The following is a 27,198-nucleotide window of genomic DNA, read 5'->3' as shown; positions in this document are numbered from 1 at the left end:
TTCAAGGTGATTGAGGCCTTGTGGATCCTGTCCAATACTGTCTCTAGGTAATTTAGATGCTCATCACATGTCGCGCTGTAGATGGCGATGTCATCCAGGTAGGCATAAGTATAGTCCCGGAGACCATCTAGAAGCCGGTCAGCCAGCCTCTGGAAGGTCGCAGGGGCATTCTTCATCCCGAATGGCATAACTCGAAACTGGAATAAGCCTAACGGGGTGACAAATGCAGACTTGGGAATAGCGTCAGGACTTAGGGGGATCTGCCAATAGCCTTTGCATAGATCGATGGTGGTCAAATACTTTGCCCCTGCCAGCCGGTCTAACAACTCATCCACACGCGGCATGGGATACGCATCCGTCACCGTTTTCTCATTTAGCTTGCGATAGTCTACACAAAACCGGGTAGTTCCATCCTTCTTGGGCACTAAACACTACGGGGGATGTCCAGGGACTATCTGACTCTTCAATGACCCCTAAACGCAACATCTCTTGTATCTCTTGTCGCATCCCTTCTCGTACAGACTCAGGGACGTGGAAGGGGGGTTGTCTCAGGGGGGTCTGATCCTGGGACTTGCAAAACAGACGCCGCGGAGACACCATCACGTGTTTCTCAACGCAAGCAATGACCAGCCAGGTCTTTGCCCGGGAAGGAACAACCACGGGAAGGGCAGTCTCCAATGAAGGAAACCACCTATGCCAAAACATGGTATCCATCCACATACAGCTGTTTCGGGGTATTGCCCCTCATCAGTGTGGAGTAGGAAACTGGCTGGTAGGAGCAATGCCTAGTAAAAAGACTATGAAGAGGAGGATGAATGAACTCATGGAGATCAACATCCGACACTGCGGAGACACCATCACGTGTTTCTCAACGCAGTGATTCTAGAGCACTGCCCCCATCCCTTATGGGAAATATGTAAAACATGCAAAACAGACGCCGCGGAGACACCATCACGTGTTTCTCAACGCAAGCAATGACCAGCCAGGTCTTTGCCCGGGAAGGAACAACCAACCACGGGAAGGGCAGTCTCCAATGAAGGAAACCACCTATGCCAAAACATGGTATCCATCCACATACAGCTGTTTCGGGGTATTGCCCCTCATCAGTGTGGAGTAGGAAACTGGCTGGTAGGAGCAATGCCTAGTAAAAAGACTATGAAGAGGAGGATGAATGAACTCATGGAGATCAACATCCGACACTGCGGAGACACCATCACGTGTTACTCAACGCAGTGATTCTAGAGCACTGCCCCCATCCCTTATGGGAAATATGTAAAACATGCAAAACAGACGCCGCGGAGACACCATCACGTGTTTCTCAACGCAAGCAATGACCAGCCAGGTCTTTGCCCGGGAAGGAACAACCAACCACGGGAAGGGCAGTCTCCAATGAAGGAAACCACCTATGCCAAAACATGGTATCCATCCACATACAGCTGTTTCGGGGTATTGCCCCTCATCAGTGTGGAGTAGGAAACTGGCTGGTAGGAGCAATGCCTAGTAAAAAGACTATGAAGAGGAGGATGAATGAACTCATGGAGATCAACATCCGACACTGCGGAGACACCATCACGTGTTTCTCAACGCAGTGATTCTAGAGCACTGCCCCCATCCCTTATGGGAAATATGTAAAACATGCAAAACAGACGCCGCGGAGACACCATCACGTGTTTCTCAACGCAAGCAATGACCAGCCAGGTCTTTGCCCGGGAAGGAACAACCACGGGAAGGGCAGTCTCCAATGAAGGAAACCACCTATGCCAAAACATGGTATCCATCCACATACAGCTGTTTCGGGGTATTGCCCCTCATCAGTGTGGAGTAGGAAACTGGCTGGTAGGAGCAATGCCTAGTAAAAAGACTATGAAGAGGAGGATGAATGAACTCATGGAGATCAACATCCGACACTGCGGAGACACCATCACGTGTTTCTCAACGCAGTGATTCTAGAGCACTGCCCCCATCCCTTATGGGAAATATGTAAAACATGCAAAACAGACGCCGCGGAGACACCATCACGTGTTTCTCAACGCAAGCAATGACCAGCCAGGTCTTTGCCCGGGAAAGAACAACCACGGGAAGGGCAGTCTCCAATGAAGGAAACCACCTATGCCAAAACATGGTATCCATCCACATACAGCTGTTTCGGGGTATTGCCCCTCATCAGTGTGGAGTAGGAAACTGGCTGGTAGGAGCAATGCCTAGTAAAAAGACTATGAAGAGGAGGATGAATGAACTCATGGAGATCAACATCCGACACTGCGGAGACACCATCACGTGTTTCTCAACGCAGTGATTCTAGAGCACTGCCCCCATCCCTTATGGGAAATATGTAAAACATGCAAAACAGACGCCGCGGAGACACCATCACGTGTATCTCAACGCAAGCAATGACCAGCCAGGTCTTTGCCCGGGAAGGAACAACCACGGGAAGGGCAGTCTCCAATGAAGGAAACCACCTATGCCAAAACATGGTATCCATCCACATACAGCTGTTTCGGGGTATTGCCCCTCATCAGTGTGGAGTAGGAAACTGGCTGGTAGGAGCAATGCCTAGTAAAAAGACTATGAAGAGGAGGATGAATGAACTCATGGAGATCAACATCCGACACTGCGGAGACACCATCACGTGTTTCTCAACGCAGTGATTCTAGAGCACTGCCCCCATCCCTTATGGGAAATATGTAAAACATGCAAAACAGACGCCGCGGAGACACCATCACGTGTTTCTCAACGCAAGCAATGACCAGCCAGGTCTTTGCCCGGGAAGGAACAACCACAGGAAGGGCAGTCTCCAATGAAGGAAACCACCTATGCCAAAACATGGTATCCATCCACATACAGCTGTTTCGGGGTATTGCCCCTCATCAGTGTGGAGTAGGAAACTGGCTGGTAGGAGCAATGCCTAGTTAAAAGACTATGAAGAGGAGGATGAATGAACTCATGGAGATCAACATCCGACACTGCGGAGACACCATCACGTGTTTCTCAACGCAGTGATTCTAGAGCACTGCCCCCATCCCTTATGGGAAATATGTAAAACATGCAAAACAGACGCCGTGGAGACACCATCACGTGTTTCTCAACGCAAGCAATGACCAGCCAGGTCTTTGCCCGGGAAGGAACAACCACGGGAAGGGCAGTCTCCAATGGTTTTTACTAGGCATTGCTCCTACCAGCCAGTTTCCTACTCCACACTGATGAGGGGCAATACCCCGAAACAGCTGTATGTGGATGGATACCATGTTTTGGCATAGGTGGTTTCCTTCATTGGAGACTGCCCTTCCCGTGGTTGTTCCTTCCCGGGCAAAGACCTGGCTGGTCATTGCTTGCGTTGAGAAACACGTGATGGTGTCTCCGCGGCGTCTGTTTTGCATGTTTTACATATTTCCCATAAGGGATGGGGGCAGTGCTCTAGAATCACTGCGTTGAGAAACACGTGATGGTGTCTCCGCAGTGTCGGATGTTGATCTCCATGAGTTCATTCATCCTCCTCTTCATGATCCTGGGTCTTAACCTTGTGGTTGCGCCAGGCGGGTGTACCCTGGTCTCTCTGAAAACATCCTCTGTCGCTACATCAACAACGCCTCCGCCTGCTGTCTCTCCCGGGGCCCTAGGTTTTCTCCCAAGTGTGCCTGGTCCCATGTTTTAGACTGAGTCCTCTCCCCTAAGACATCAGGCAAGGGGAGTCCTGCTAAATCCTCTGCTTCGGGTGCACAGATGGCCACTACCTTTTCAGGGAGCTCCCGGTAGGGCTTCAGCATATTCTCGTGGAACATGCAGATAACCCTGGGCGACAATCGGCGACATTGTAGGTGGTGTCGGCTATTTTCCCCACTACCTGGTAGGCCCCCTGCCATGCAGCTTTGAACTTGTTCTGCCTAGTTGGTGCTAACACCAGGACCTTCTGTCCTATCTCAAAGGTGCGTTCTCTGGCCCTCCGATCATACGCGCTGGCGCCGTTGGGCCGCCTGCATGTTCCCACGTACAGCCTGAGTCAACTTCTGTTGGCGGTCTTGGAATTCCAGCACATAGGGCACAATAGGTATCCCTTCTATGGTTCCCTCCCCTTCCCAGTGTTGTCGCACTAAGTCTAGGGGTCCCCTTGCCCGCCTCCCGTATAACAGTTTGAACGGGGAGAACCCCGTGGATTCTTGCGGCACCTCCAGATAGGCAAACAGGAGGTGTGGCAAGAATTTCTCTCAGTCCCTGTAGGTCCTGGTAAAAGTCCCAATGAGTTGTTTTAATGTTCCGTTAAAATGTTCACACAACCCATTGGTTTGCGGGTGGTACGGGGCGCTTCTAATGGATTTTACGCCGCACAGCTTCCACAGTTGGTTGGTCACCTCTGCTGTAAACTGGGTACCTTGGTCCAAGATAACCTCTCGGGGAAATCCAACCCGTGAGAGAACCTGGAGCAGGGCAGCCACCATCGTCTCTGCCAGTATGTTAGGTAATGCAACCGCCTCTGGATACCGTGTGGCATAATCTACCACTGTCAATATATACTTTTTCCCTGATGGACTGGGTTTGGCTAACGGCCCTATCAGATCAACCGCTACTCGGCTAAATGGCTCCTCCACAATGGGGGAGGGGGTGTAGTTTGGCCTTGCAGTGATCTCCCCTCTTGCCAATGCGCTGGCAACTGTCACAGGTCTGACAGTACTGACGAACATCATAGGTTACCCCCGGCCAAAAGAAGTTTTGTGTCAGACGATGCCTGGTGCGACTGACGCCGAGGTGCCCGGCTAAGGGTATGTCATGAGTGATTCGCAGTAGCTCCTGCCTATACTTCTTGGAAACTACCAGCTGTCGTTTTATAGTGGGGCTTGTCCCTGTGTGGCACTGCTCTGTAACCCGGTAGAGGAGTCCCTGATGCCATACAAACTGTTCCCCTTCCAGTACTCCTCTCCCCTCTTGTGCCTTCCCACGATACCCCTGTAATGAGGGATCCTCAAGTACCTCCCTTTTAATCTCAGCTGGGGTGGCCCAAGAAATGTGTCTGGCTATGGGAATACGTGTAGGGCTGGGGTGTCTTACCTGGGCTGCCTCTGAGTGTGATTCCGCCTCCGCAGCTCGAGCTGGTCTCCGGGTGGTCACAGGATAGGTCTCAGCCAGAGGGGCGACCGAGAATGCAGACAACATGGGCCCCAAGTCATTTCCCAGCAAGATGTCTGCAGGCAAATCCTCCATCAGGCCGACCTCAACAAGGCCATCCCCAATTCTCCCCAGTTCAGGTGAATCCTGGCAGTGGGCAGTTGATGTATGGCTCCCCCTGCTACACGGATGGCCACTGTCTGGTCCGTTTTCTCTTCGTCCCGGACGAGATGAGGCTTCACAAGGGTCAAAGTTGCTCCGGAATCTTAGTCCCTACATACATTTCCCATTAACTCACACTGCCTGTCGATGCTGTTGTTGATTATCTGTCTGGGCTGCCTGCACGGGGTCTACTTCACGCAGCACTTCCTCCATCTCTTTCATCCCCGGATTAGTCATAGCCCCCAATGCCGGGTCAGCTTCGCCCTGGTAGTAGTGTACAGCGGCTCGGTTGACGGTAGCCGTTCCCGCCTTTGGCCACTGGGTACGCTGAGTCCGGTTGGGACATTCTTTGCAGGTGACCCAACTGATGGCAGGTGTTGCATCACACCCCAGGGGGACTCTGGTAAGCTGGGGTTTTAGCTGTTCCCCCGACAACCTTCTGTGGTTTAGGGGCCTCCAGACCCATGGGAGTGCCCCTAGTGACAGTCTTTGCTCCTAACAACTGAGACCTCCTGGCATCATGATGTTAATCAGCCAGATGAGCGGCCTCCTCAAGAGTCTTATTGGCCGTCTGTCCCGAAGCCATTCTTGTGTTTCTGGGTTTAGTCCAGTAAAGAATCGCTCTAACAAGAAGAGCTGTAGGACGTCCTCCTTAGTGGTTGCTTGGCTCCCTTGTACCCACTGTAGCAGTGACCGCCATAGTTTACAGGCCCATTCAGCGTGAGTATCTGTTACCTGTTTTAAAAGTCCGCGGAACTTTTGGCGGTATGCCTCTGGTGTCAGCGCATACCGGGCCAAGATCACTTCTTTGACCCGCTCATAGTCCTTGCAGGTCTCATCAGGTACCATGTGATAGGCGTCCGCTGCCCGGCCTGTCAGCTTGCTGGCCAGAACCTGAACCCAATCCCCCGGCTTCACTTGATGAAGGGCACACTGCCGCTCAAAGTCCTGCAGAAAGCCATAAATGTCTTTCTCTGCCTCCCCCAACTGTCGGAAGGCATTATACTGGATTTTTTTGTAGCTTACTGCTGACAGTACCTAGGCGGGGGCCAGAGCTCCCCCTGCTCGCTGACTCTCCTCTCTCCGCTCTGCCATCTCCATCTTGGCTAGTGCTATCCTGGTCCGCTCTGCCATCTTTTCCTTCAGATCAGTACGCACATCAGCCATCACCTCTCGTACGATCTCTACTGCAGGGTTTGGGCCATAGAATGCCAGTCTGCTCTTTACCTCCCTCTGGAATTCAGTCTCTTCCACGTTCACATTGGGGGGCGCTGCACTGTCATGTTCCATGATGGCTGCTATCAAATCGGCTTTTTTGTTGCTGGCGATTAACCCTCGAGCTTCCACCAGGTCTTTTAATATATTCCTCTTTAACTCCTGGTAGTTGTTTTCTATTCAGTCCTTTACTCCTATAGACGGGGTATCATATCCCGCTGTCTGCCACCAGTGTAACGGGGTCTTCTGTGCTGTAATACCTCTTACATTACCACCCCGTTTCTCAGGAGGTTCACTCTGCTTTTCCTCACTTCTGAATGAAGGACGCTGGTTCGAAAGGCTTTGTAACATGGGAACATATAAAAGATCACTGCTACTCCATGTATTTCCAGTGTGACATTTTACTCATCGGTCTCAGAATATATATACATACAGAGGGCAGGACAATCAATGTGTGTCGGGCCAGTAGTTAACAGGCTCCAATTAAGATGCCAGACGTTCATTACAATAGCTGTGGGATTTACAAAGGTGGGGGGAGATCAGAAGTGGGAAATCTTGTTTACCTCTGCCCAGGGGGTCGCAGCCGGTCAGTTGTTGCATTAAGGTACTGTCACACTTAGCGATGCACCACCGATCCCGACAACGATATGACCCCGTCAGGATCGCTGGTGCATCGCTAAGTGGTTGCTAGTGAGCTGCCAAACAGGCAGATCTCACCAGCGACATAGCAGCGGTCGCTAATTACCTGTCAGACGAGGCGATGAAGACGTCCTCCCGCCCGCGTCCACGCGTCGCTCGTCGCCACAGCAGAAAGCTGACGAGAAACTGCCCAGGACGTTCTCGCACGATCAGCGATAACCAGCGGGGGAGCCGGTCGGAGGTAAGTATCACACATAGCGATATCGCTAGCAATATCGCTACTGCGTCACAAAACCAGTGACGTTATAGCAATATTGCTTGCGATATCGCTTAGTGTGACGGGCCCTTAAAGGGAATACATCTCCTATTCGGTGTGCTGGGGGGTTCTGTAAGAGCTGCCATGAAACAGAGTGAAAAATTTAAAGGGGTATGAATACTTTCTGTACCCACAGTATTTTGCTATATTCTTCAAAATATATAAATGAAAATAAACATCATTTTTTAAGAATTCAAATTTTGTGACTGTTAACCCCTTAGTGACGGAGCCAATTTTTAAAATTCTGACCAATATCACTTTATGTGGTGATAACTCTGGAACGCTTCAAGAAATCTCATTGATTTTGAGATTGTTTTTTCGTGGCACATTATAATTTATGATAATGGTGAATTTAGGTTGATATGTTTTGTTTATTTATAAAAGATATCAGAAACTTCACAAAAATGTAAAAAAAATAGCAATTTTCAAACTTTGAATGATTATCCGTTTAATCCAGATAGTCATATCACAAAAAAACATTAATAAATAACATTTCCCACATGTCTGCCTTACATCAGCACCATTTTTAAAACTCTAGTTTATTTTGTTAGCCTTTTAGGAGGTTTAAAAATGTAGCAGTAATTTTTCATTTTTTCAAGGAAAGTTACAAAATTTATTTTTTGAGGGACCTATCCAGGTTTGAAGTGACTTTGGGGGTGCTATATATTGGAGAACCCCAAAAAGTGATACCATTTTAAAAACAACACCCCCTGACATATTGAAAACTTCTGTCAGGTAGTTTATTAACCCTTCAGGTGATTTTCAGGAATTATTGCAAAGTGGTATAGCAGGAATGAAAAAATGTTTACCACCTAAATGTCACTAACTTCTAAACTGACCACTATATCCGGGAGACTTTAAGGCCGCTATTTGGCCATGAACTGCTATGGCAAACATCAGGACCACACAATCATAATCTCGGTGTGTCAATTAGATTAAAGCGGAAGCCCCCAAAATCTATTAACCATTTTTCCGATGTAGTCACTTTTGAAAGCAGCAACTAAGGGGTGAAACAGATATGGACGGTGCCAACACTGATCGTTTGTGATACAGCAAGTTGTCAGCTATAATGTAAAGTTGACAGCTGCTGGATTGTCACCTGTGTGGGGATGATATTCCCTTATATCTCAGATCAGTAAAAAGATGTATTGGCTTTCATTAAGGGGTTAAAGTGGGTATATCACCATATTTCACAATACAACCTATTTAAATTACTAAATCTTAGACCTGATGAAGCCAGTTTGCTTACTTTGAAAATTCATGTTGTAATTACTGTACATTGTATTATAATCAACTTTTTAGGAGTCCAACTTAAGATTGAGACGAGTCCAAATGTGTTAATTCTCCACTCTCTCAGCTTGACAGCTGCAGCTTGTGCTGAGCAGTGGGAGATTACAGCAGAGAGGAGGATACTGAGGAGTGGTTTAATCAGACTATGGGTGGAGGTTGAGGTAAATTTTCATAAAAGATTATACATCTATTCTGACATCAATCTTCAAAGTAAATAAAACATCCTTATTAGGTATAAGGGTATGTGCACACGCTGCGGATTCCGCTGCGGTTTTGGCCGCTGCGGACCAGCAGCAGTTTTAGCTGCGGTGTACAGTACCATTCAAATGAATGGTAAAAAAAAAACGTTGTGTAGACGTTGCGGAAAAATCCGTGCGGATTTGCTGCGGTTTTGAAACCGCAGAAAGAATTGACATGTCAATTCTTTCTGCGGAATCCGCAGCGGGTTCCTATCTCCACCATTGTGGAGATGGTAAATCCGCAGGACAAAACCGCAGATAATCCGCAGGTCTTTTGACCTACGGTTTTTGCAAAATCCGTGCGGATTAATCCGCAGCGTCTGCACACACCCTAAGAAAACTTTCTTGTAATTTATGCAAGTTGTATTGTGAAATTTGGTTATAGATCTGCTTTAAAAAGAGATTTTTTGGCTGGATAATTTCTTTCTATTTGTGGTTTGAACTCACTAGTTGTTGCGGTTACTCTTTTGATGCATATGTTGCTACTTTTCCTTAAGCGAACTGCATTCACTTCTATGCTGTCTCTGACATTAGAACAGTGGTCATATCTGTCATTGTTATCAGGGAGTCATTCATCCTTAAACCAGGCAGCAGAGCCTGCCTGCAGCACAGATGCATTTGAGCCTGCTGATTTGAAATGATTGTATACGGATTTGCTCTTGAGTGTAAATCAGTACTACTTAGCCTGTTGGGTAGTACATGAATTATTAAACTGACATTCCCAGCCCTGTTCGAGCCATGGGTTCCCTTATGATGAACAGCCAAACATGAAAGCTGACCTTAGAAATTATATCTTATCTGCACATTTATGGAACATGTAAAAAGATGGCTCTTGTAAAAGCTACTGGGTGTTTTTCTTTTTTTGTGTAAAACAGATTCTTGAGTCATTTTATGTGAACGCAAACTTAATACTGAAACTTTAAACTTGAAAATACCCCCTTAAAAGGCACAATTTAAAGGCAACCAACCATGAGATTCATGCTGCCCGAACCATACGTCCGTATGTTTTATTCTGCGGTCCAAGAGACTGCTCCCTGGCTGCTTCTCCTCCCCCCTCAGCATTAGGGTGCAGTCAGACAGCCATATAAACCGAGATCGGAACTCAGTGCATGGATTGACAAGCGTAACAGCTTCTTCATGTATTTCTATGCAGCTGTCAAGCGCAAGTCGGGAGAGCCGCTGGCCAGTCATTGCACTGTGTTCTGATCTTAGTCCGATTTATACGACCATCTGACTGCGCCCATATACTTGCAGGTCTTTCCATACACACGCACACACCCACACCTATCTGTCATTGGGAGCAATATTGGGATAAAAGTACCCAGGGACTAGTCATTCAAAACGCATAATCCGTGCTTGGCTTTCATGAAACGTACATGTCTACAATAACCCGGCCAGTATCTGATTTATGTTGCAGAGTGTGGTAATTTCCTGTTGTCAATGTACTCAGTAATAATCAGGCAGGATAACAAAGGAACTGCAGAACACACCGTTATACATAAAAAGGTGCTCCTGAATTATCAGTGGTGGTACCAGGTCATCTTTAAGTGTCATCCTCAATAACTATTGTACATTGCCTTAAAAGCATGAAAGTCCCTTGCAAGCTTGGCAATCAAATGTAAGCTATTTCTACCAGGTGGGAAAGTGCAAGGCTTTTGAATGCCACACTAGCTGCCCTGTTTTATTATGGTAAGCTACTTGATATGTTAGTTTTCAGTGAATCACGTTATTTTAGAAACTCCTTTTTCTTTCAAGCACTTGACTTAGCATATTTTTCTGCAGAATATATAATGCTTTTTAATGTTGCAGACTAGAAGACTCACTGGATGACATGTGCCATGTTCTTTCAGACCACCGAAAAATTCAGTGCATGGGGTTTTTTTTTTTTTTTTGGTTCATTGTGTCCGGTGTTGGTTAAAATCACAAAATCAAGCAATCTATTTTGTCATTGACCTTCATCCATTCCAAGTAGCCGCCTTTTTGATGCAGAAGACACACTGACTTGTGATAGTGTAACTAGCTAAATGGTTGGAAGCCTAGACTGGTAGTAAATGTAGCATCGATCACTATTGCGTAGGAAACCTTTTATGTAATCTGCAGCTGACTGCAATCTCTAGGGAACTCTGCAGGTTTTGTAGATATCAGATTTTTCTTATGCTAAATGAACTAAAAACTGGAAACGTCTGTTTGGTTTATCAATCCGATATCCCACATAGCAGACTTTGATAAGAAACAGATTGTTTGTCGGCTAAATGTACCAGAATTCTGGTAAACTTTACACCACGCTTGTTTGACATTTTCAGACCAATGACTTCCCAGATGTGCTTGATGGGAGACAACTCCAGAGACTGTGGGCCAAGTTAGCACTTTTAGACCACACGGGCTGCCCAGTAGCATAAGCAACATCAAGTCTTATGTGTTGATAATTGGTTGTTCTGACACTTAAAAGAAATGGCTGTATTACATTTTTCATGATTGATCCATTTTGTACTTCAAGAGAAACTTGAAGTCACACAGCAGGGCATATGCATGATATTTAGCAATGAGCCAGATGTCAAGCTACAGGTGTGCCGTTGACCTCACGACACCTCTGTCAAAGGCTATTATACTGTAGTAGAGCAAACATCTAAAAAGAAAAACATCTATAAATTCATAGGTACATGGAGGGACCAAAAATAGGTTAAGATCTCAATATCGAGTGTAATTACTGTGCACATTAGTGGTCGCATATTGTGGTCATGCTCCATATTTAGAATTAAGTAAACATGATCACAACAAAGTGAAGAAACCTTCCAAAATGTGTAACCTCCATGAACAAGCTCCTTGTCTACATCGCAAAAAAAAGTCCTTGTTGGTAAAACCTGATTGATGTGCTTAATTTTGTGTCATTGAATGTTTGTAGATATACGTATTTGGTATATTCCATTACAGCAAGGTTTAGTTGTTTTCTGCCTTCCTTGGTATGGCGATCTCTGCCATATTGTGCCTTTTTCTCATTTATACTCTTGTGCGGCTATACGGCAATAGATTATGATCTGTTATATCCTACAAACCCATTTATGAACAGCATGTTAATGAAAATGCCAATTTAGTAGATTTTTTAGATTAGAATATAATATACGTGTTACAGATTTACTGTCTTTAGAGCATATAGAGATCTAGACAACTCTTCCTGCTAGTATTTTATAGACTGGCATATGTCCATGTATACATTTTGCAACTTATGACTTTTTTCGCCTTTTCTGTAAGGACTTAAATAAGCGTCTCTCACTTCCTGCGGACATCAGGATACCTGACGGATATTTAGAGAAACTGCAGATTAATAGCCCACAGTTTGATCAACCAATGAGCAGACGATCTCGAAGAGCTTCACTGGTAATGTAGCACTGTCTACTTACATTGCAAATACCTAATGATGTAGTCTCGTCCCTTTTGACAGAAAAAAGTCCAGTGCTTCACGCTAAAGCCTTTTGAGTATAGTTAAGAAAAAAAAAACAAAAAAACAGTAAAGGTACGTGCCCACGATCCGGAAGTGGCAGTGCTTTGGACGCAGCACATGTCCGCTGCATCCAAAGCGCTGCCAGCTATTGAACGCAGTTGAAACCGCATGTGTTCACTGAACCATGCAGATTCACCGCATCCAGTACATTGTATAATGTTGCAGGGTATATATATTAGATTCCTTGATAGGGCGTTGATCCAGGGAACTAGTCTGCTTGCTGTATGTGGAGTCGTGAAGGATATTTTTTCCCCAATGTGGAGCTTAGTGTTTGCCACATGGGTTTTTTTTTTGCCTTCCTCTGGATCAACATGTTAGGCTGTGGGTTGTACTAGATGGACTTAGTCTCCCTTCAACCTTAAAAACTATGTTACTATGTAGTATATATGCAATGCATATGACACGTTTACACTGTGGCCATTTCACAGACAGGCACATTGAAGTCGGATGACCAAAGGTAAGGTTTTAATACTGGAGACAGTCTAGGACTATCCCGATTGGGTACACCTTGTAGTGGTGGTATAGCTTTTATGTTTTTTTTTTTTTTTTTTTTTTCCAAAATAGCATTAACTATGTTCCTGAACGATTTGTACCATCCTAGGATAACCATTTTTTCTTTTCATATTGCAATCACAGTCAGAAATTGGCTTTGGGAAGATGGAAACGTACGTCAAATTGGAGAAGCTCGGAGAGGTTCGTAAATAAGTTCTAATGATATAATTTAGATGTGATATACTGAACATATAAACAAGCTACTACATTGTTATAAATTTATTTTCTCGTTTGAATAATGATGATTCACTTCTATCAATAGAAGCCAAACGTGTCCAATTGGCTTGTGACCGCACATATCCAAATATGCGCACCCTACACAATTCGGCTGTTAGCGGTCACAGTGGCTGCTGACTTTCGCCCTAAGCCTGTACAACTCCTTTAAGGAAGCAGTCCATATTTTCAGAAATGTACGAGAAGCAAGGATGGTTTCAAACAATTACAAGGTATACATATGTATCATAGGTATATGGCATTCCTGTGAGGAAGATTGGGCACTCAAGAAGGGTTCCACTCCATTGGATTAAAATGAAGGGTGCCAAGTGTCTAAAATCTGGTATACTCGCCTACCTTAAACACTGCATCCAGTGCAGTAATGACCTTCCGTTCTTCGGTCACTTGACCACAGAGGCCGGTGGCTGATTACATCTGTCAGGTGACTAGAAACATACGTCGTGTACCCGTTTAAAATGAAATGCCTCAGCCTTAGGTCAGGGTAAATATGATATACAGCCAACTGAACCCGACCTAAGGCATTTTATTCTACACTGGTACATGGCAATAAACTGTCATGACAGGAGAAAGATTCTTTCTGCCAATGCATTTCACTATCAAATTATAGATGCCTAATCTGAAGATATTGTTACAAACTCTGGTATGAGACATAGATTGTATAGACAATCCGCCTCAGGTTATTGAAGTTGACCTGTATTTCTCAAGAGCCCAGATTGTTAAATTCAAGCCGAGATTATGGTGGCAACCTGGGACAAAGTGCGTAAGAAGTTCAGAAGTTTTCATTGTTTAGTTTGCAAAACAGTGGAGGCTTGTATGATCTTTTTTAATTCTTGACTAGAGATGAGTGAACGTGCTTGGATAAGGTGTTATCTGAGCATGCTCGTGTGCTAACCGAGTGTCTCTTGGTGTGCTAGAAAAATACGTTCGATTCCCCATGGCTGTATGTCTCACAGCTGTTAGACAGTTGGAACACATGCAGGGAGGGCCTAACAAACAGGCAATCCCTGCATGTGTTGCTTCTGTTTAACAGCCGCGGGGATTCAAACATATTATTCGAGCACTCCGAAGATGCTCGGTAAGCACACGAGCATGCTCGGATAACTCCTCATCTGAGCACATTTGCTCATCACTTTTCTTGACCAATTTCATTACCCTTGGCCCTTCATTGTCTCGCGTAATGTCATCAGCTTGTTGGCTAGAAGATCTATTGAAATTCAAGAGGTTTGTTAGTGCTATGTACTTTGGAGTCTGGATAAGCAGTCACTATGGTCAGTAGCGTATTATCTGTGTGAATTCTTAAGATAAATTTTTGTTTTCAGGGTACTTATGCCACAGTATTTAAAGGAAGGAGTAAGTTAACAGAGAACCTTGTAGCCCTGAAAGAAATCCGACTGGAACATGAAGAAGGAGCTCCATGCACAGCCATTAGAGAAGGTAAAGCTTTGAAAGTTGCTGGTTGTGACTTATTCTTGCCAATGTTGCATGTTAATACATTAAAGGAACTCAATTGACAGTATAAAACACTTTTCTGCATAGGAATTATTTGCAGAAATATTTGATACCACTGACTAACGTGTCTGCACCGATAAACCACAAGTCAAAAATGCAAGCAATAAAATAAAGTTCCCGTCTATTTCTTTACAGTGGCTTGAGAAATTATTCACCCCGTTGGCTTTTTGCCTATTTTGCTACATTACAACCTGTGCTTTAATTATTTTTGTAATCCGATTTGTGTGTGATCCATCAGCACTAAATAGTCTAAGTTGGTGAAGTGAAATGTGAAAGATATGCGCATAAAGTAAATTTATGGGTTCAAATAACTAGAAATTGGCATGTGGATGTGTATTCACACTTTTGCTATGAAGCCCCGAAACATTTCTGGTGCAAGCAAATATCTTCAGAAGTCACATGCTTAGTGAAAGGAAGTCCACCTGTGTGCAATTTGAGTGTCACATGGTCTGTCAGAATATACGCACCTTTTCTGAAAGGTCACAAAGGCTGCAACACCATTAAGCAAGAGGCGCCACTAGCCGAACACCACCATAAAGACCAAAAAGATTTCCAAATAAGTCGGTGGCAGTTTTTGAACAGTACAAGTCATGGTTGGGCTATCAAAAAAAACCAGTATGTCAATCTGATGATCCCCTAGAGCGCCAACTAATCCATTCTCTGCAAATTCAAAGACCATGGTACTATGTGGGCCGCCTACCAAAACTCAGCCCCTGGCAAGGAGGGCATTACTCAGAGAGGTGTCACTGAGACGAAAGGTAACCCTGAAGGAGCTGCAAAGTTTCCAAGCAGAGAATGAAGTATCTGTACATACAACCACAGTAAGGCATACACTCCATAGAGTTGGCCTTTATGGAAGAGTAGACAGGAAAAAAAGCTTTCACTTAAACACAAAATTTGTAAGGCTTGCTTTGTTTGCCAAAAGACATGTGGCAGAATCCCCAAATGTATGGAGGAAGGTGCTGTGGTCAGATGATATAAAAATTGAACTTCTTTGCCACCAAGGTAAATGCTATGTCTGGCGACAAACCAAGACATTTCATCACCCCAAGAACACCATCCTCACATTGGAGCATGCTGGTGGCAACATCATGCTGTTGGGATGTCTTTCAGCAGCAGAGGCAGGGAAAGTGGGTTCAAGTACTTATCAAGGAAAAGGGGTACAAACAACTACAGTATGTTCATGACATTAAACCATAATCCCACCTTTTCCCACCCCCCTCCCCTTCCTGCAAATGTCATCATTTAAAAAGATTCCTTAAATTGGTTCGTGTCCTCCAATGCTTTGTAGCAAGTACCATCTGCTGCTCTCGAATTGTTTCCTATGTCTGTTCCTAGACTCTGTATCCAAGGAGGGAATAAGAAACGACCATCTGGTGAAAAACTTCTCTGTTAACTTTTCATTTAGTCAAGGTTTCCAACTAGTCCATTTTAAACAGAAAATGAATTTTTGTCAATATTAATGATTTGACGGAACATTTGAGTTTTACCATTGATGTAATATACTTTTTCTTACTGCTGAGGCCCAAATCACTAACTTGGCCTTGGTGTGCTTTGGTAATACTCTTGGGGTCTCCTCTAGAATATTAAAAAATAGCCCATTGCGGGGTCAGAGGGAACTCAAAACCACTCAGTTGTTGTAACTCAGAGTGAATATCACGCCATAACTTTTGAATTTTGGCGCAACCCCACATATGATGGTAGATGTCAGTATTATGAAAACCACATTTAACACATTGATAAGAATTTGTAGGAGACATTTTGGATTGGACGTACGGGGTAATATAAGCTCTATGTGATAATAATATGGCCATATCGGTATAACTATTACCGGTATATGGGATAATTTTCCTTTGTGTCTCAGTAGCTTCTAATATATCTCCAACCCCTCCATATCCTTTATCCATCTTGCCGGACCCGAGGTTTTAGCATCCTAAGACTATTCCTTCCGCAGAGTGGAATATATGGTGCTAGTTGACACCAAATGAGACCTACCCGTTCTGAGAAGTGTCCAATTTATCGCCTGTTCTCTCTGTCTGCTAGCCACAAACCTAAGAACCAGACTACGTGCCTGCAGGAATAAGAACGGTTGTCCTCCAAATACAGGATAACGGGATACCGCCTCGTCAAGTGATTGTAGAGAAATTATGGTCTAATAGATCCACCCCAAAAACACACTTTTGTTGTGACATAATTTCATGGATTTTAGGCAGTTTACCTTTCAAAAATAGTGGGTTACCTAGAAAAGGCTGGAATGGTGACAATCTACCTCCCAAATTACACAATTTCCTCCCTCTTCTCCAGGACAGAATAGTTTGCCAAAGTATCGGATGATCTCTAATTTCATCAGGGAGTTCTTCATTAGTCAGATGTAACAATGCCATTAAAGATATATGTGGATAAATCTGCCCCTCTAGGTGAGTATTGGCGAAGTGGGATGTTCCCCACATCCAATCTATTACATATCGCAAGTTAGCTTCTAAGTTATATCTAGCAATATCAAGGAGGTTAATACCCCCCTCAGATCTTTGGAGTTGTAACTTACATAACCCAATGCGTGAACAGCCCCCCATTCCCCATATAAACTGTCGAAAGGTCCTATTCAATAGGTTAATCTCTGATTTGGATAACAGAAGTGGTAATGTTTGAAATAAATATAATAATTTAGGAAAAATTATTTTAATTAAGTGACATTTCCCAGTAAAAGATAAGATAAAATGTTTCCAGGAGTTGACGAGACTAGTAACCTTATTAATAATGGGTCTATAATTAAGGCAATACAATTTGTGGATCCCCTGGGAGTCTAATGCCCAGATATCCAATAGACTCGCTCTTCCATTGAAAGGGATACCAGCTCTCAGCTATTCTGCCCGCCCTAAATATCACTAATGCTTCTGACATAATTTATTTTAAAGCCAGTAAGATGTCCAAATTCTTCGATTATCGAAATTATGGTTGGGATAGCTTACGTTGGGTTGGCAATAAATGATAACAATATCATCGGCAAAAGCCAATAATTTTGTTTCCGTGTTCCCTGTAGGAATCCCATGAAAATCCGGCATATTTTGAAGAGTTCTCCACAAAGGATCTAATGCTAAGTTAAACAATAATGGAGACAATGGGCATCCCTGCCTCATGCCCCTCCGAAAGGCAAAGGGCACCAACAGGGTGTTTATAAAAAGCCTAGATGTGGGGTCCCTATATAATTAATAGCATTGCAGAACCATGACCCAAACCCTCTGAGCTCCAACAACTTATGTAAATAATTCCAGGAAACTCTATCAAAGGCCTTATCTGCATCCAGAACCACCACTATGTTCCTTTTGCTCTTATTGACTCTACAACTAGATATAGTACCTATTGCTATTATATTATAGGTTATAGATTTCCCATGTACAAACCCCGTCTGATGTGATGAAGTTAACTCTGGAATAATCTGCTGTACTCTAGTTGCCAATATTTTTGTCAAGAGTTTAAAATCTGCATTGAGCAGTGAGATTGGGCGGTATCCCTCCACCTGCAATGGATCTTTCCCAGGCTTAGGAAGCCTAATAGAAGCCTCATTAAATCTATCTGGAATATAACCCTTTTCCATGATTCCTTTAAATAACTCAACTAGGTGTGGACCTACCCATGGGCCTAAGATCTTATAATATTCTCCACTAAAACCATCTGGACCCGGTGCCTTAGAAATCTTAAGAGTAGAAATGGCTGACAGGACCTCTGTAATGGTAATAGGTGAGTTAAGCAGGTTTCTCTGATCCTCCGTAATGCCAGGAGCCACCCCATCCCCAAAGAAACATGATGCCTCAATAATCTCCTCTCCCCCTCCTGCATACAAAGATCCAAAAATAGTCTGAATTCCTCTATTATTTGTTCATTATCCGTTATGGCCATGCCATTTTGATTCCGAATTCTGGTAATCCTAGTTGCTTCTCTAAAAGGTTTAGTGAGAGGCCAGTAACCTCCCCGGCCTGTTCCTCCATTTAAAGTATTTGTTTTTGATAATCTAGACTGTACAACGCTCTTGTGCTCAATATTTTCAGCAGTCTCTTTAGCCTTTATGAATTTTTGTTTATTTGCGGGGGTATTAGAACATTTAAAAAATTTTATATGCCTCGGTCAATTCTTCCTGAGCTGCTAATGTGGCCTTTAATAATTTTTGCCGTTTATTCCCGACATAGGAGATGACTTGTCCCCTTAAAACTGCCTTAGAGGCGGCTCAAAGTAAATGAGGATCAGCACAGTGCTCCCTATTGTCCTCTTTGTATGTGTTCCACGACATCTGCAAATAAGCTTTAAAATCATCAGACGAGTATAGATAAGAGGGAAACCTTCACCACCTCTCCTTGCATGGAGGATTTACCAATCTAGATTTGAAAACCACCGGGGCGTGATCAGATATCTGTCGATAGAACAAGGGACACCATCGATAAAGCCCCCGTTACACACTGCGATATCGCTAGCAATATCGCTGTAAAGTCAGCGATTTTGTGACGTTGCAGCAATATTGCTAGCGACATCGCTGCATGTGATACTTGCCTCCGACCGGCTTCCCCGCTGATTATCGCTGGTCGCGCGAGAAGCTCCTGGACCATTCCTCGTCGGCCACTTCCTGCGGCGCTTCCTGTGGCGCCGATGAGCGACGCGTGGAGCCGGGCGGGAGGACGCAGGATCGCCGCGTCTGACAGGTAAGTAGCGACCCCGTCCCCAGCGATGTCGCTGGTGAGATCTGCCTGTGTGGCAGCTCACTAGCGACCACCTAGCGATGCACCAGCGATCCTGACCGCGTCATATCGCTAGTCGGGATCGCTGGTGCATCGCTAGGTGTAACGGTACCCTAAGCCCAATAACCAATAGTCTAATCTCGTGTATTATGAACATGAGTAGTGCGAGAAATCCTTATCAGTAGGATGCTGCCACCTCCAAATATCCGTCAACCCCAAGTGATCCATCAGCCTCTGGATGAGACCTTCATGTATTGTAGCTCCATGGTTGTGTAATCCTGTTCTATCCATAGACATATCATGTGCTTCATTAAAGTCCCCCCACCCCCAATTATCAAATTGGTTGTGTCCCAACCTGCCAACTTAGAGAGTAACTGAGTCTGAAACTGCGAATCTGGGCCATTAGGTGCGTAGACATTTACCAGGATATAGCAAACTCCTTCTATTTTTATATTGACTATTAAAATTCTCCCCATTGGATCCTCCCAAGTATCCAAGATATCATAATTGAGACATTTATTGATAAGTATTGCCACCCCCCTCTGTTTTTTGGAATACGATGCCTCAGCACACAATATGTAGTTTTTGCTAAATAAAGATGGATGCTTATTCCTCACCCAATGAGTTTCTTGTAGGAAAACTATATGGAAATTAGAGCGTTGTAAGTAATACATAACCTTTTTTTCTCTTGACTGGAATGTTTAGGCCATTCACATTCCAAGAGCACCAATATAATGAATGCATTGTGGACAGAGAAGTACTACCGTTATCTATCATTTCACCTATACCAGAACGTGGTGTAACCTCCCTGAATAATATCAGATTCGTATGAACCCCACACGCATCCCAGCGAGTGGGCGTAGAGGCAACATTGACAAAAAGGTGCGATGAACACATGCAGGAACCCCCCACCCTTAATCTGAATCCGCAAAGAACCATGCTCAAAGTAATTATGAGTGAGGACCTGCTTGAAGAAAAGAGATTAATATCTCAACAAGATAAAACACAAATGCAGCAAAGTGACAAAGCAACAAAAGCGACGCCACCCTGCTAGGTGACAAAATGGTGAAGAACATCAACTGCATTCATCAGGTCTCATCGGAGGACTGCACTGCAGCTTGACTATCTGCTTGAAGATGTTGTAAAGCCTCTTCCGGCTCTGTAAAGATCCCGTTTTTCCCATTCAAAGAAAAGCGTAAAATTGCAGGGAATTGTAGCCCAAAACAAATATTTTTTCCCACCAAAATGGCACATGCAGGATTAAAAGCCTTACGTTTGGCTGCCACTGCAGCCGAATAATCCTGGAAGAGAAACAGTTTGTGAAGATCATAGGATAACGGTTGCTTCTTCCTGTATACTGATAGCAAACTGACTTTATCTTGGAAATCCAGGACCCTGAAGATTACCGGACGTGGTCTAGAGTCCGTATCATTCCTAGGAGGGCCCAGGCGATGAACTCTCTCGATCTTGAGGGAACCTGAATGCAGTGGTAAATTTAGTGCCTTCGAGAGCCATTCTGACACTATTCCCGTCAAATCAGGCGTTTTAATCGATTCGAGGAGACCACTCCGGTCTATCTTCCCGGAGAGTTCTGTAACTGTGACCCGCCCCGGAGGCAGTAGGGTACTTGGTGCCGGGCCCGTTGATTTCATTGGGAGATGTAACAGTGGCAGTGACCCGGTCCGTGGCCTCAGGCAGTCAATGTAAAGGGGGTAGAGTGATGGGGATAAAGTTATTGAGATGATTCGTGATGCCACCTGTGGTTTCTGGTCAGTCTGACCAGCGCTGCAGGGTAGCTTCTCTGGGACAGATGGTGTGGTGCAGCAATGATGTTGAAGCTCCCCACAGGTGGAGCTGTAGTCCCAGGGCAGTAGTAATAGGTGTTGAAGGAGAGGGTGCAGTGTTAGGCACAGAGATGTAGCAGTGCTGAAGGAGTTGCAGGAAGAAGGCAATGACACAACAGGGTGCAGTTTCCTTTACCTTTACTGTGCTTTGTCAGTGCAGTCCAGGATCCAGATCACCGATGGAACAGGAGTGGATTAGCCTGGAAGCAACTTAGGAATCTCTCTATGCAGATGGGTTGTGTAGTCTCCTTCCTAGAGGTACTTGCAGTACTGAGTTACACTGAAGTCCCCCTTGCTTGCTCTCTTTACAACGCCCCTCGTAAGGCAGGAAGCCGTAGCCTTCTATCTCTTCTGGCTCACACACGTTACTGCTGTGCCTCCGAGTCTTAGTTGGGAACAGAGCATTTACAGCCTTCTGTTCCTCCGGTTTCTGCTGTAGGACCATCAGCATCCATACAACTTTGCGCTTGAAGCCAGAAGTGGGCCTGAATTCCCCTCAATCCTCCAGCTCCTCTTTTCCACATCCACACACTTTGCCCTCTTCACAGAACTGACTAACTTCCCCTTCCTGGCCCCCAGAGAGCAGCTCCTCCCCCAGTTTGGTTCAGAGCTCCCTCTGCTGGCCTGGAGTGTGAACAGTGCTGTGTGCTGGATTTACCTGATAGAGAGACCCTTCATTGCTTCCAAGCGTGACATCACCCTCCCTAGGAGGAAGGTAATGCCACTGTGGCGACCATACTCCTGGGGGCGCCACATATGTCCTCCAGATCTGACATTCTTTGTTATGCGTGCCCCTTGTGTGTTAACCTGGGTGACAGTAGCATCCAGTCGACTGAAATGCCACCAATCGAGATTCTATTTTCGGCATTAGAATATCTGTAATGGCCTGAGCAATTGATTGCGTATCCTCCCGTTCTGCTTCAGCAGATATCTTAGGTGGGGAGGTAGTGTTCTGGTACCTAGTCGAGGGTCTATTTGATTTTCCGGATTTGGCTACGAATTTTTCCATAGTGAAAAAGAGACCTAATGAGCTTGTGTAAATTTGGTAGTGGCGTCACTATTGAATATCTGCCTCACATTCAAAGAACCACTATTCCCACGTCCAGCAGAGGGCAGCTCATCTGCAGTCTATGCCTCTAAATGCTGGTCCATGCTCCTGTTCCTTTGCAGGTATGTAGCTGCCCCGGTTACCTTGCGATCCGGTGATGTGGCGTGGGGTACTCCAGCGTGTGCTCTGCGTTCCAGTGCGGCCTGTTGCAGCCGCTTCTGTTAGAGGCCACTTGTCGCGTGGATTTCAGCGCTGCCTGCGCCTAGGACCTCCGGAGTTCCCGGAGAGCTGGCCCCGCTATCGGGGGAACCTGAGCCCGGGCCTTATCCCTGCTACCCGCTTAGCGGTGTGATGGCAGTGGATTTAATTCTGCCGTCAGGGAGCTCTATTAAAATGCGGCCATCTTCAATCTCCACCTCCCGGAAGTCCCTACAGGGATATTCTTGAGCAAAACCATTTCTGCCTGTCAGTGATTTGAGACTGGACAATGACCCAAAACATACTGCTAAACCAACACTCGAGTGGTTTAAAGGGAAACATGTAAATGTTTTGAAGTGGCCTAGTCAAAGACCCCACCTTAATCCAATGGAGAATCTGTGGTCAGACTTGAGGATTGCTGTTCACTATAGGAACCCATCTAAGTTGTAGGAGCTAGAGAAGCTTTGCTTTGAGGAATGGACAATCTCAGTTGCAAGATGTAGAAAGCTCATACTTATCCAAAGCAACTTGCAATTGTAATTACTGCAAAATGAGGTTTTTCAAAGTGCTGACTTTCGGGGGGTGAATAGTTATGCATAATGAAGTTTTCAATTATTTTGTCCTATTTTTTGTTTGCTTCACAATAAAAATAAAACTAAATGTTCACTGTTGAAGCAAAATTCTTTACATGAACTGATGCAAAACTTCAAAAAAAAAAAAAAAAAGTGAAATTCCAGGTTGTGCGCTAGCAAAACATGAAAAATGCCCAGGGGGTGAATACGCTTGCAAGCCACTTTATATACAGCTAACATATGTTATATGTGTATTTTACAAATAACTTCTGTGATTTCTTGGATTAAATATTTGTACACCGTAGAATAGTGGTGCATGTAAACTAATTCTAATATCGGCATTAACACATTGTCAGTGACTTGATAAATGATGACATGTAAATCAGCTTAATATATGACAATGCACTAAAAGGCCACTAATATTTTTTTCTCCTCTTCTGTAGTCTCATTATTGAAGGACCTAAAGCACGCAAACATTGTCACCTTACATGATATTGTTCACACGGATAAATCATTAACTCTGGTCTTTGAATACCTGGTATGTATGGAATGCTTTTCCTCCTGTCTTCATGCAAACTGTAGATTTTGTTGAATATAAGATTTGTATTTAAGAAATTAAACTATCAGGCGAGCATGGCTTACTGGGTGATCGGTACTTATTCGTGCTGTTGTGCCCTGTAAAGAGAACCTGGAGGGATATGGACGTTTTGGGGCAGAAATTACAGGGTTGTATACAAGAAGAAAGGAAGGAGTACAAACACCCATTAAAAATGTATCAAAAAACTATTTTCCTTTATTATAAGGTTATAAAGACACCATATTCAAATAGTTTAAAAAGATTATATGGACAAAAATTCAAAATGAAGGACCCAAACAGAATTAAGATCTGAGACCAACACGATTATATATGGACCGGGAATTTTGAGACCGCAAATGATCACCATAGTATAATGCAGTACTATAATATATATAAATATTGTAGCTGTACTACGCTCTGACAACCAAGATCAAAGTACCACACCAAAAGCGTAGCTAAAATCAATGATTAAACCAGACTGCCACTATTGCTACAATAAAGTAAAAACACCAATATTAACCATTCAATATTATAGTGCTAGCAAAGAGGTCTTACCCATATAGATCCCTATGTGCCGTCAGACCACGCAGCCCCAACGCACGTTTCGCGTCGGCTTCCTCGGGAGGCTGCTTCGCTTTTGGTGTGGTATTTTTGATCTTGGTTGTCAGAGCGTAGTACAGCTACAATAATTATATATATTATAGTACTCCATTATACTATGGTGATCATTTGAGGTCTCAAAATTCCCGGTCCATACATAATCTGTGTTTGTCTCAGATCTTAATTCTGTTTGTGTTCTTAATTTTAAATCTTTGTCCATATAATCCTTTTAAACTATTTGAATATGATGTCATTATAATAAAGGAAAATAGTTTTTTGATAAATTTTTAAATGGGTGTTTGTACTCCTTCCTTTCTTCTTGTATACAATTTTATCTTGGAGTATACCTGTTGCCCTTGACCGAATTGTTTGAGTCAGTGGTGTTTATTGGTATTAACCCATTTTATTCTGGATCCTTTTATTTATAGAAATTACAGGTTGTTGCTTATGTGTAACCATGATGTATTATGGCTAACCTAACCGCTTATTGATTACAACTAGGAACAATAGTTCAATAAATTCTTGAGCTGCAGCCTATTGACGACACTTTTCCGATTCTAGTATTGGGGACAACGCTTTATATCAGTCTACAACTCATGGATATGACAAGCACTTCTTCATATTGCAACACCCAGTGGACTCTTCACTAGTGATTTGTATGCAACATAGGAAAGAGTTTATAGGTGTATAGGGTGGTTCACACATGACTAGGGTTTCAAACTCCACAACAGGGTGTTTGTACACACAAACGTATTTCCACATATTCCATGTCATGTATTTTCAGTCCCTAATAATTTCTGTGGGAGTATTGATCTATAGTTGCTCTAGCCTAGAAAAAACACTACATGTTTTCAAAGTAATACTATTTTATTCAATATAGTCGCCTTTCAACTCTATGCATTCAATGCATTAGAAAGTCATTATAATCCTTCAGAAAAAAAAAAAATAGATTTCCTATTCAGCAAGCCATGAGACCACAGCACCAATTATGTCATTTCACATAAATTTTAATCTTTGTGCACTTTTTAAGTTTTTGGAAATAAATAATTAGATGTAGCCACTTCAGGAGAATATAGGGGATAATCAACAATTTTAAACCCAATTTCATTGACTTTATGCAGGGTAATACAAGACTTGTTGGCAGGTGCATTATCCTGCACAAACAAGATACCTCAAGATTATAAAATGTCCATGTGATCTGCATTATACTCCATTAATGTTCTAAGATGTCACTGTATAGTATAGCATCATTAAAAAATGTGAAAAGCAGACTTGTATTTCCTCCTGCTGATAAAACAGTGGTTTTATTAAAATTGTAGTAAGCTGCCCAGTTAGTGCCACATTGTTGAAGATGGGCTCTGCATCTCCACATAGTGCTGTTAAATTGGGTACTAAAACCTGGTGACAGTCATCTAAAACCCTTTAATGACTGAGACAATTTTAACCCTAAAGGGAACCTGTCACAACCCCCCCCAGGCGTTTTTAACTAAAAGAGCCACCTTGTGCAGCACTAATGCTGCATTCTGTCAAGGTGGCTCTTTTAGTTGGGGTCCCTTCCACCGCTGAAAGAATCGTTTTTATAATTTGTCACTCATGCCTCTAGTTTGTCCGGGGGGGCAGGTCTTTCCCCGCGGACACAGACTCCTCACAGCCATCAGTCATTCCCTCCCTTCTTCTGGGAGCCGCCTCCTCAGCGTTCAGTTATGTACCCAGTGCCTGCGGTGTAATCTTGTTTCTTGGGCATGCGCAGTTAGCGCTGCCCGTCCACTGACATCACATGTCTTCCTTCTCACCCCACAGTCTCTTCTGATTTATTCACACTGCGGGGCGGGAACTCGGGCCGCGCGTCCACGCAGATGCGAGATGGAAGACATCATGTGATGTCAGTGGACGGGCAGCGCTCACTGCGCTTGCCCAAGAAACAAGATTACAGTGCAGGAGCTGGTTAAATAACTGAACGCTGAGGAGACGGCGCCTAGAAGAATGGAGCAAATGACTGATGGCTGTGCAGCGTCTGTGTCTGGGGTAAAGACCTGCCCCCCGGACAAACTAGAGGTATGAGTGTCAAATTATAAAAACGATTCTTTCAGCGGTGGAAGGGACCCCAACTAAAAGAGCCACCTTGACAGAATGCAGCATTAGTGCTGCACAAGATGCTCTTTTAGTTAAAAATGCCTGGGGGGTGACAGGTTCCCTTTAACGACAAAGTCAATTTTTACAATTCTGACCACTGTCCCTTTATGAGGTAATAACTCTGGAACGCTTCAATGGATCACAGTGATTCTGAGATTTTTTTTTTTTTTTCCATGACATATTGTACTTCATAATAATGGCAAAATAGAAAATTTAGCAATTTTCAAACTTTTAATTCTTACGCCCTTAAATCAGAGATATGGCACACAAGAGTTAGTACCGTAATTAACATTTCCCACATATCTACTTTACGTCAGCACAATTTTTGAAGCATATTTTTTCTTGTTGTAACGTTAGGGTGTAAAGTTGACCAGCGATTTTTCATTTTTCCAGCAAAATGTTTTTTTAGAGACCAAATCACATTGGAAGTGACTTTAAGGGGCCTATATGACCAGAAATACCCATAAGTGACACCATTCTTAAAACTTCACCACTCAAGGTGCTCCAAACCACATTCAAGAAGTTTATTAACCCTTCAAGTGCTTCACAGGAACTGAAGCAATGTGGAAGGAAAAAAATAACTTTTAACTTTTTTTCTCAAAAAAATTACTGTAGAACCCAAGTTTTATTTTCACAAGGGTAACAGGAGAAAATGGACCCCAAAATTTGTTGTGCAATTTTCCCTGAGCACGTCAATACTTTATTTGTGGGGGAAAGCTGCTGTTTGGGTGCACGGCAGGGCTCGGA

General features: G+C 43.9%; 1 protein-coding gene across 3 annotated transcripts in view; it reads left to right on the top strand.

Annotated features, from left to right (window-relative positions):
• Positions 1 to 27,198, top strand: part of CDK17 (cyclin dependent kinase 17) — a 273,841-nt gene that overhangs the window by 215,628 nt on the left and 31,015 nt on the right. For all 3 annotated transcript variants that reach the window (XM_073556929.1, XM_073556930.1, XM_073556931.1), the window contains 4 exons: positions 12,208 to 12,333; positions 13,094 to 13,150; positions 14,563 to 14,677; positions 23,585 to 23,679. In XM_073556929.1, the coding sequence (XP_073413030.1) occupies positions 12,208 to 12,333; positions 13,094 to 13,150; positions 14,563 to 14,677; positions 23,585 to 23,679 (393 nt within the window). The remainder of the gene's footprint in view (positions 1 to 12,207; positions 12,334 to 13,093; positions 13,151 to 14,562; positions 14,678 to 23,584; positions 23,680 to 27,198) is intronic.

Source organism: Dendrobates tinctorius, unplaced genomic scaffold (genome assembly GCF_039654945.1).
Source record: "Dendrobates tinctorius isolate UK_male_01 unplaced genomic scaffold, ASM3965494v1 ptg000241l, whole genome shotgun sequence".
Classification (NCBI taxonomy): domain Eukaryota; kingdom Metazoa; phylum Chordata; class Amphibia; order Anura; family Dendrobatidae; genus Dendrobates; species Dendrobates tinctorius.
The sequence above is the reverse complement of the archived record's forward strand: the minus strand, read 5'-3'. Positions and strand labels throughout refer to the sequence as shown.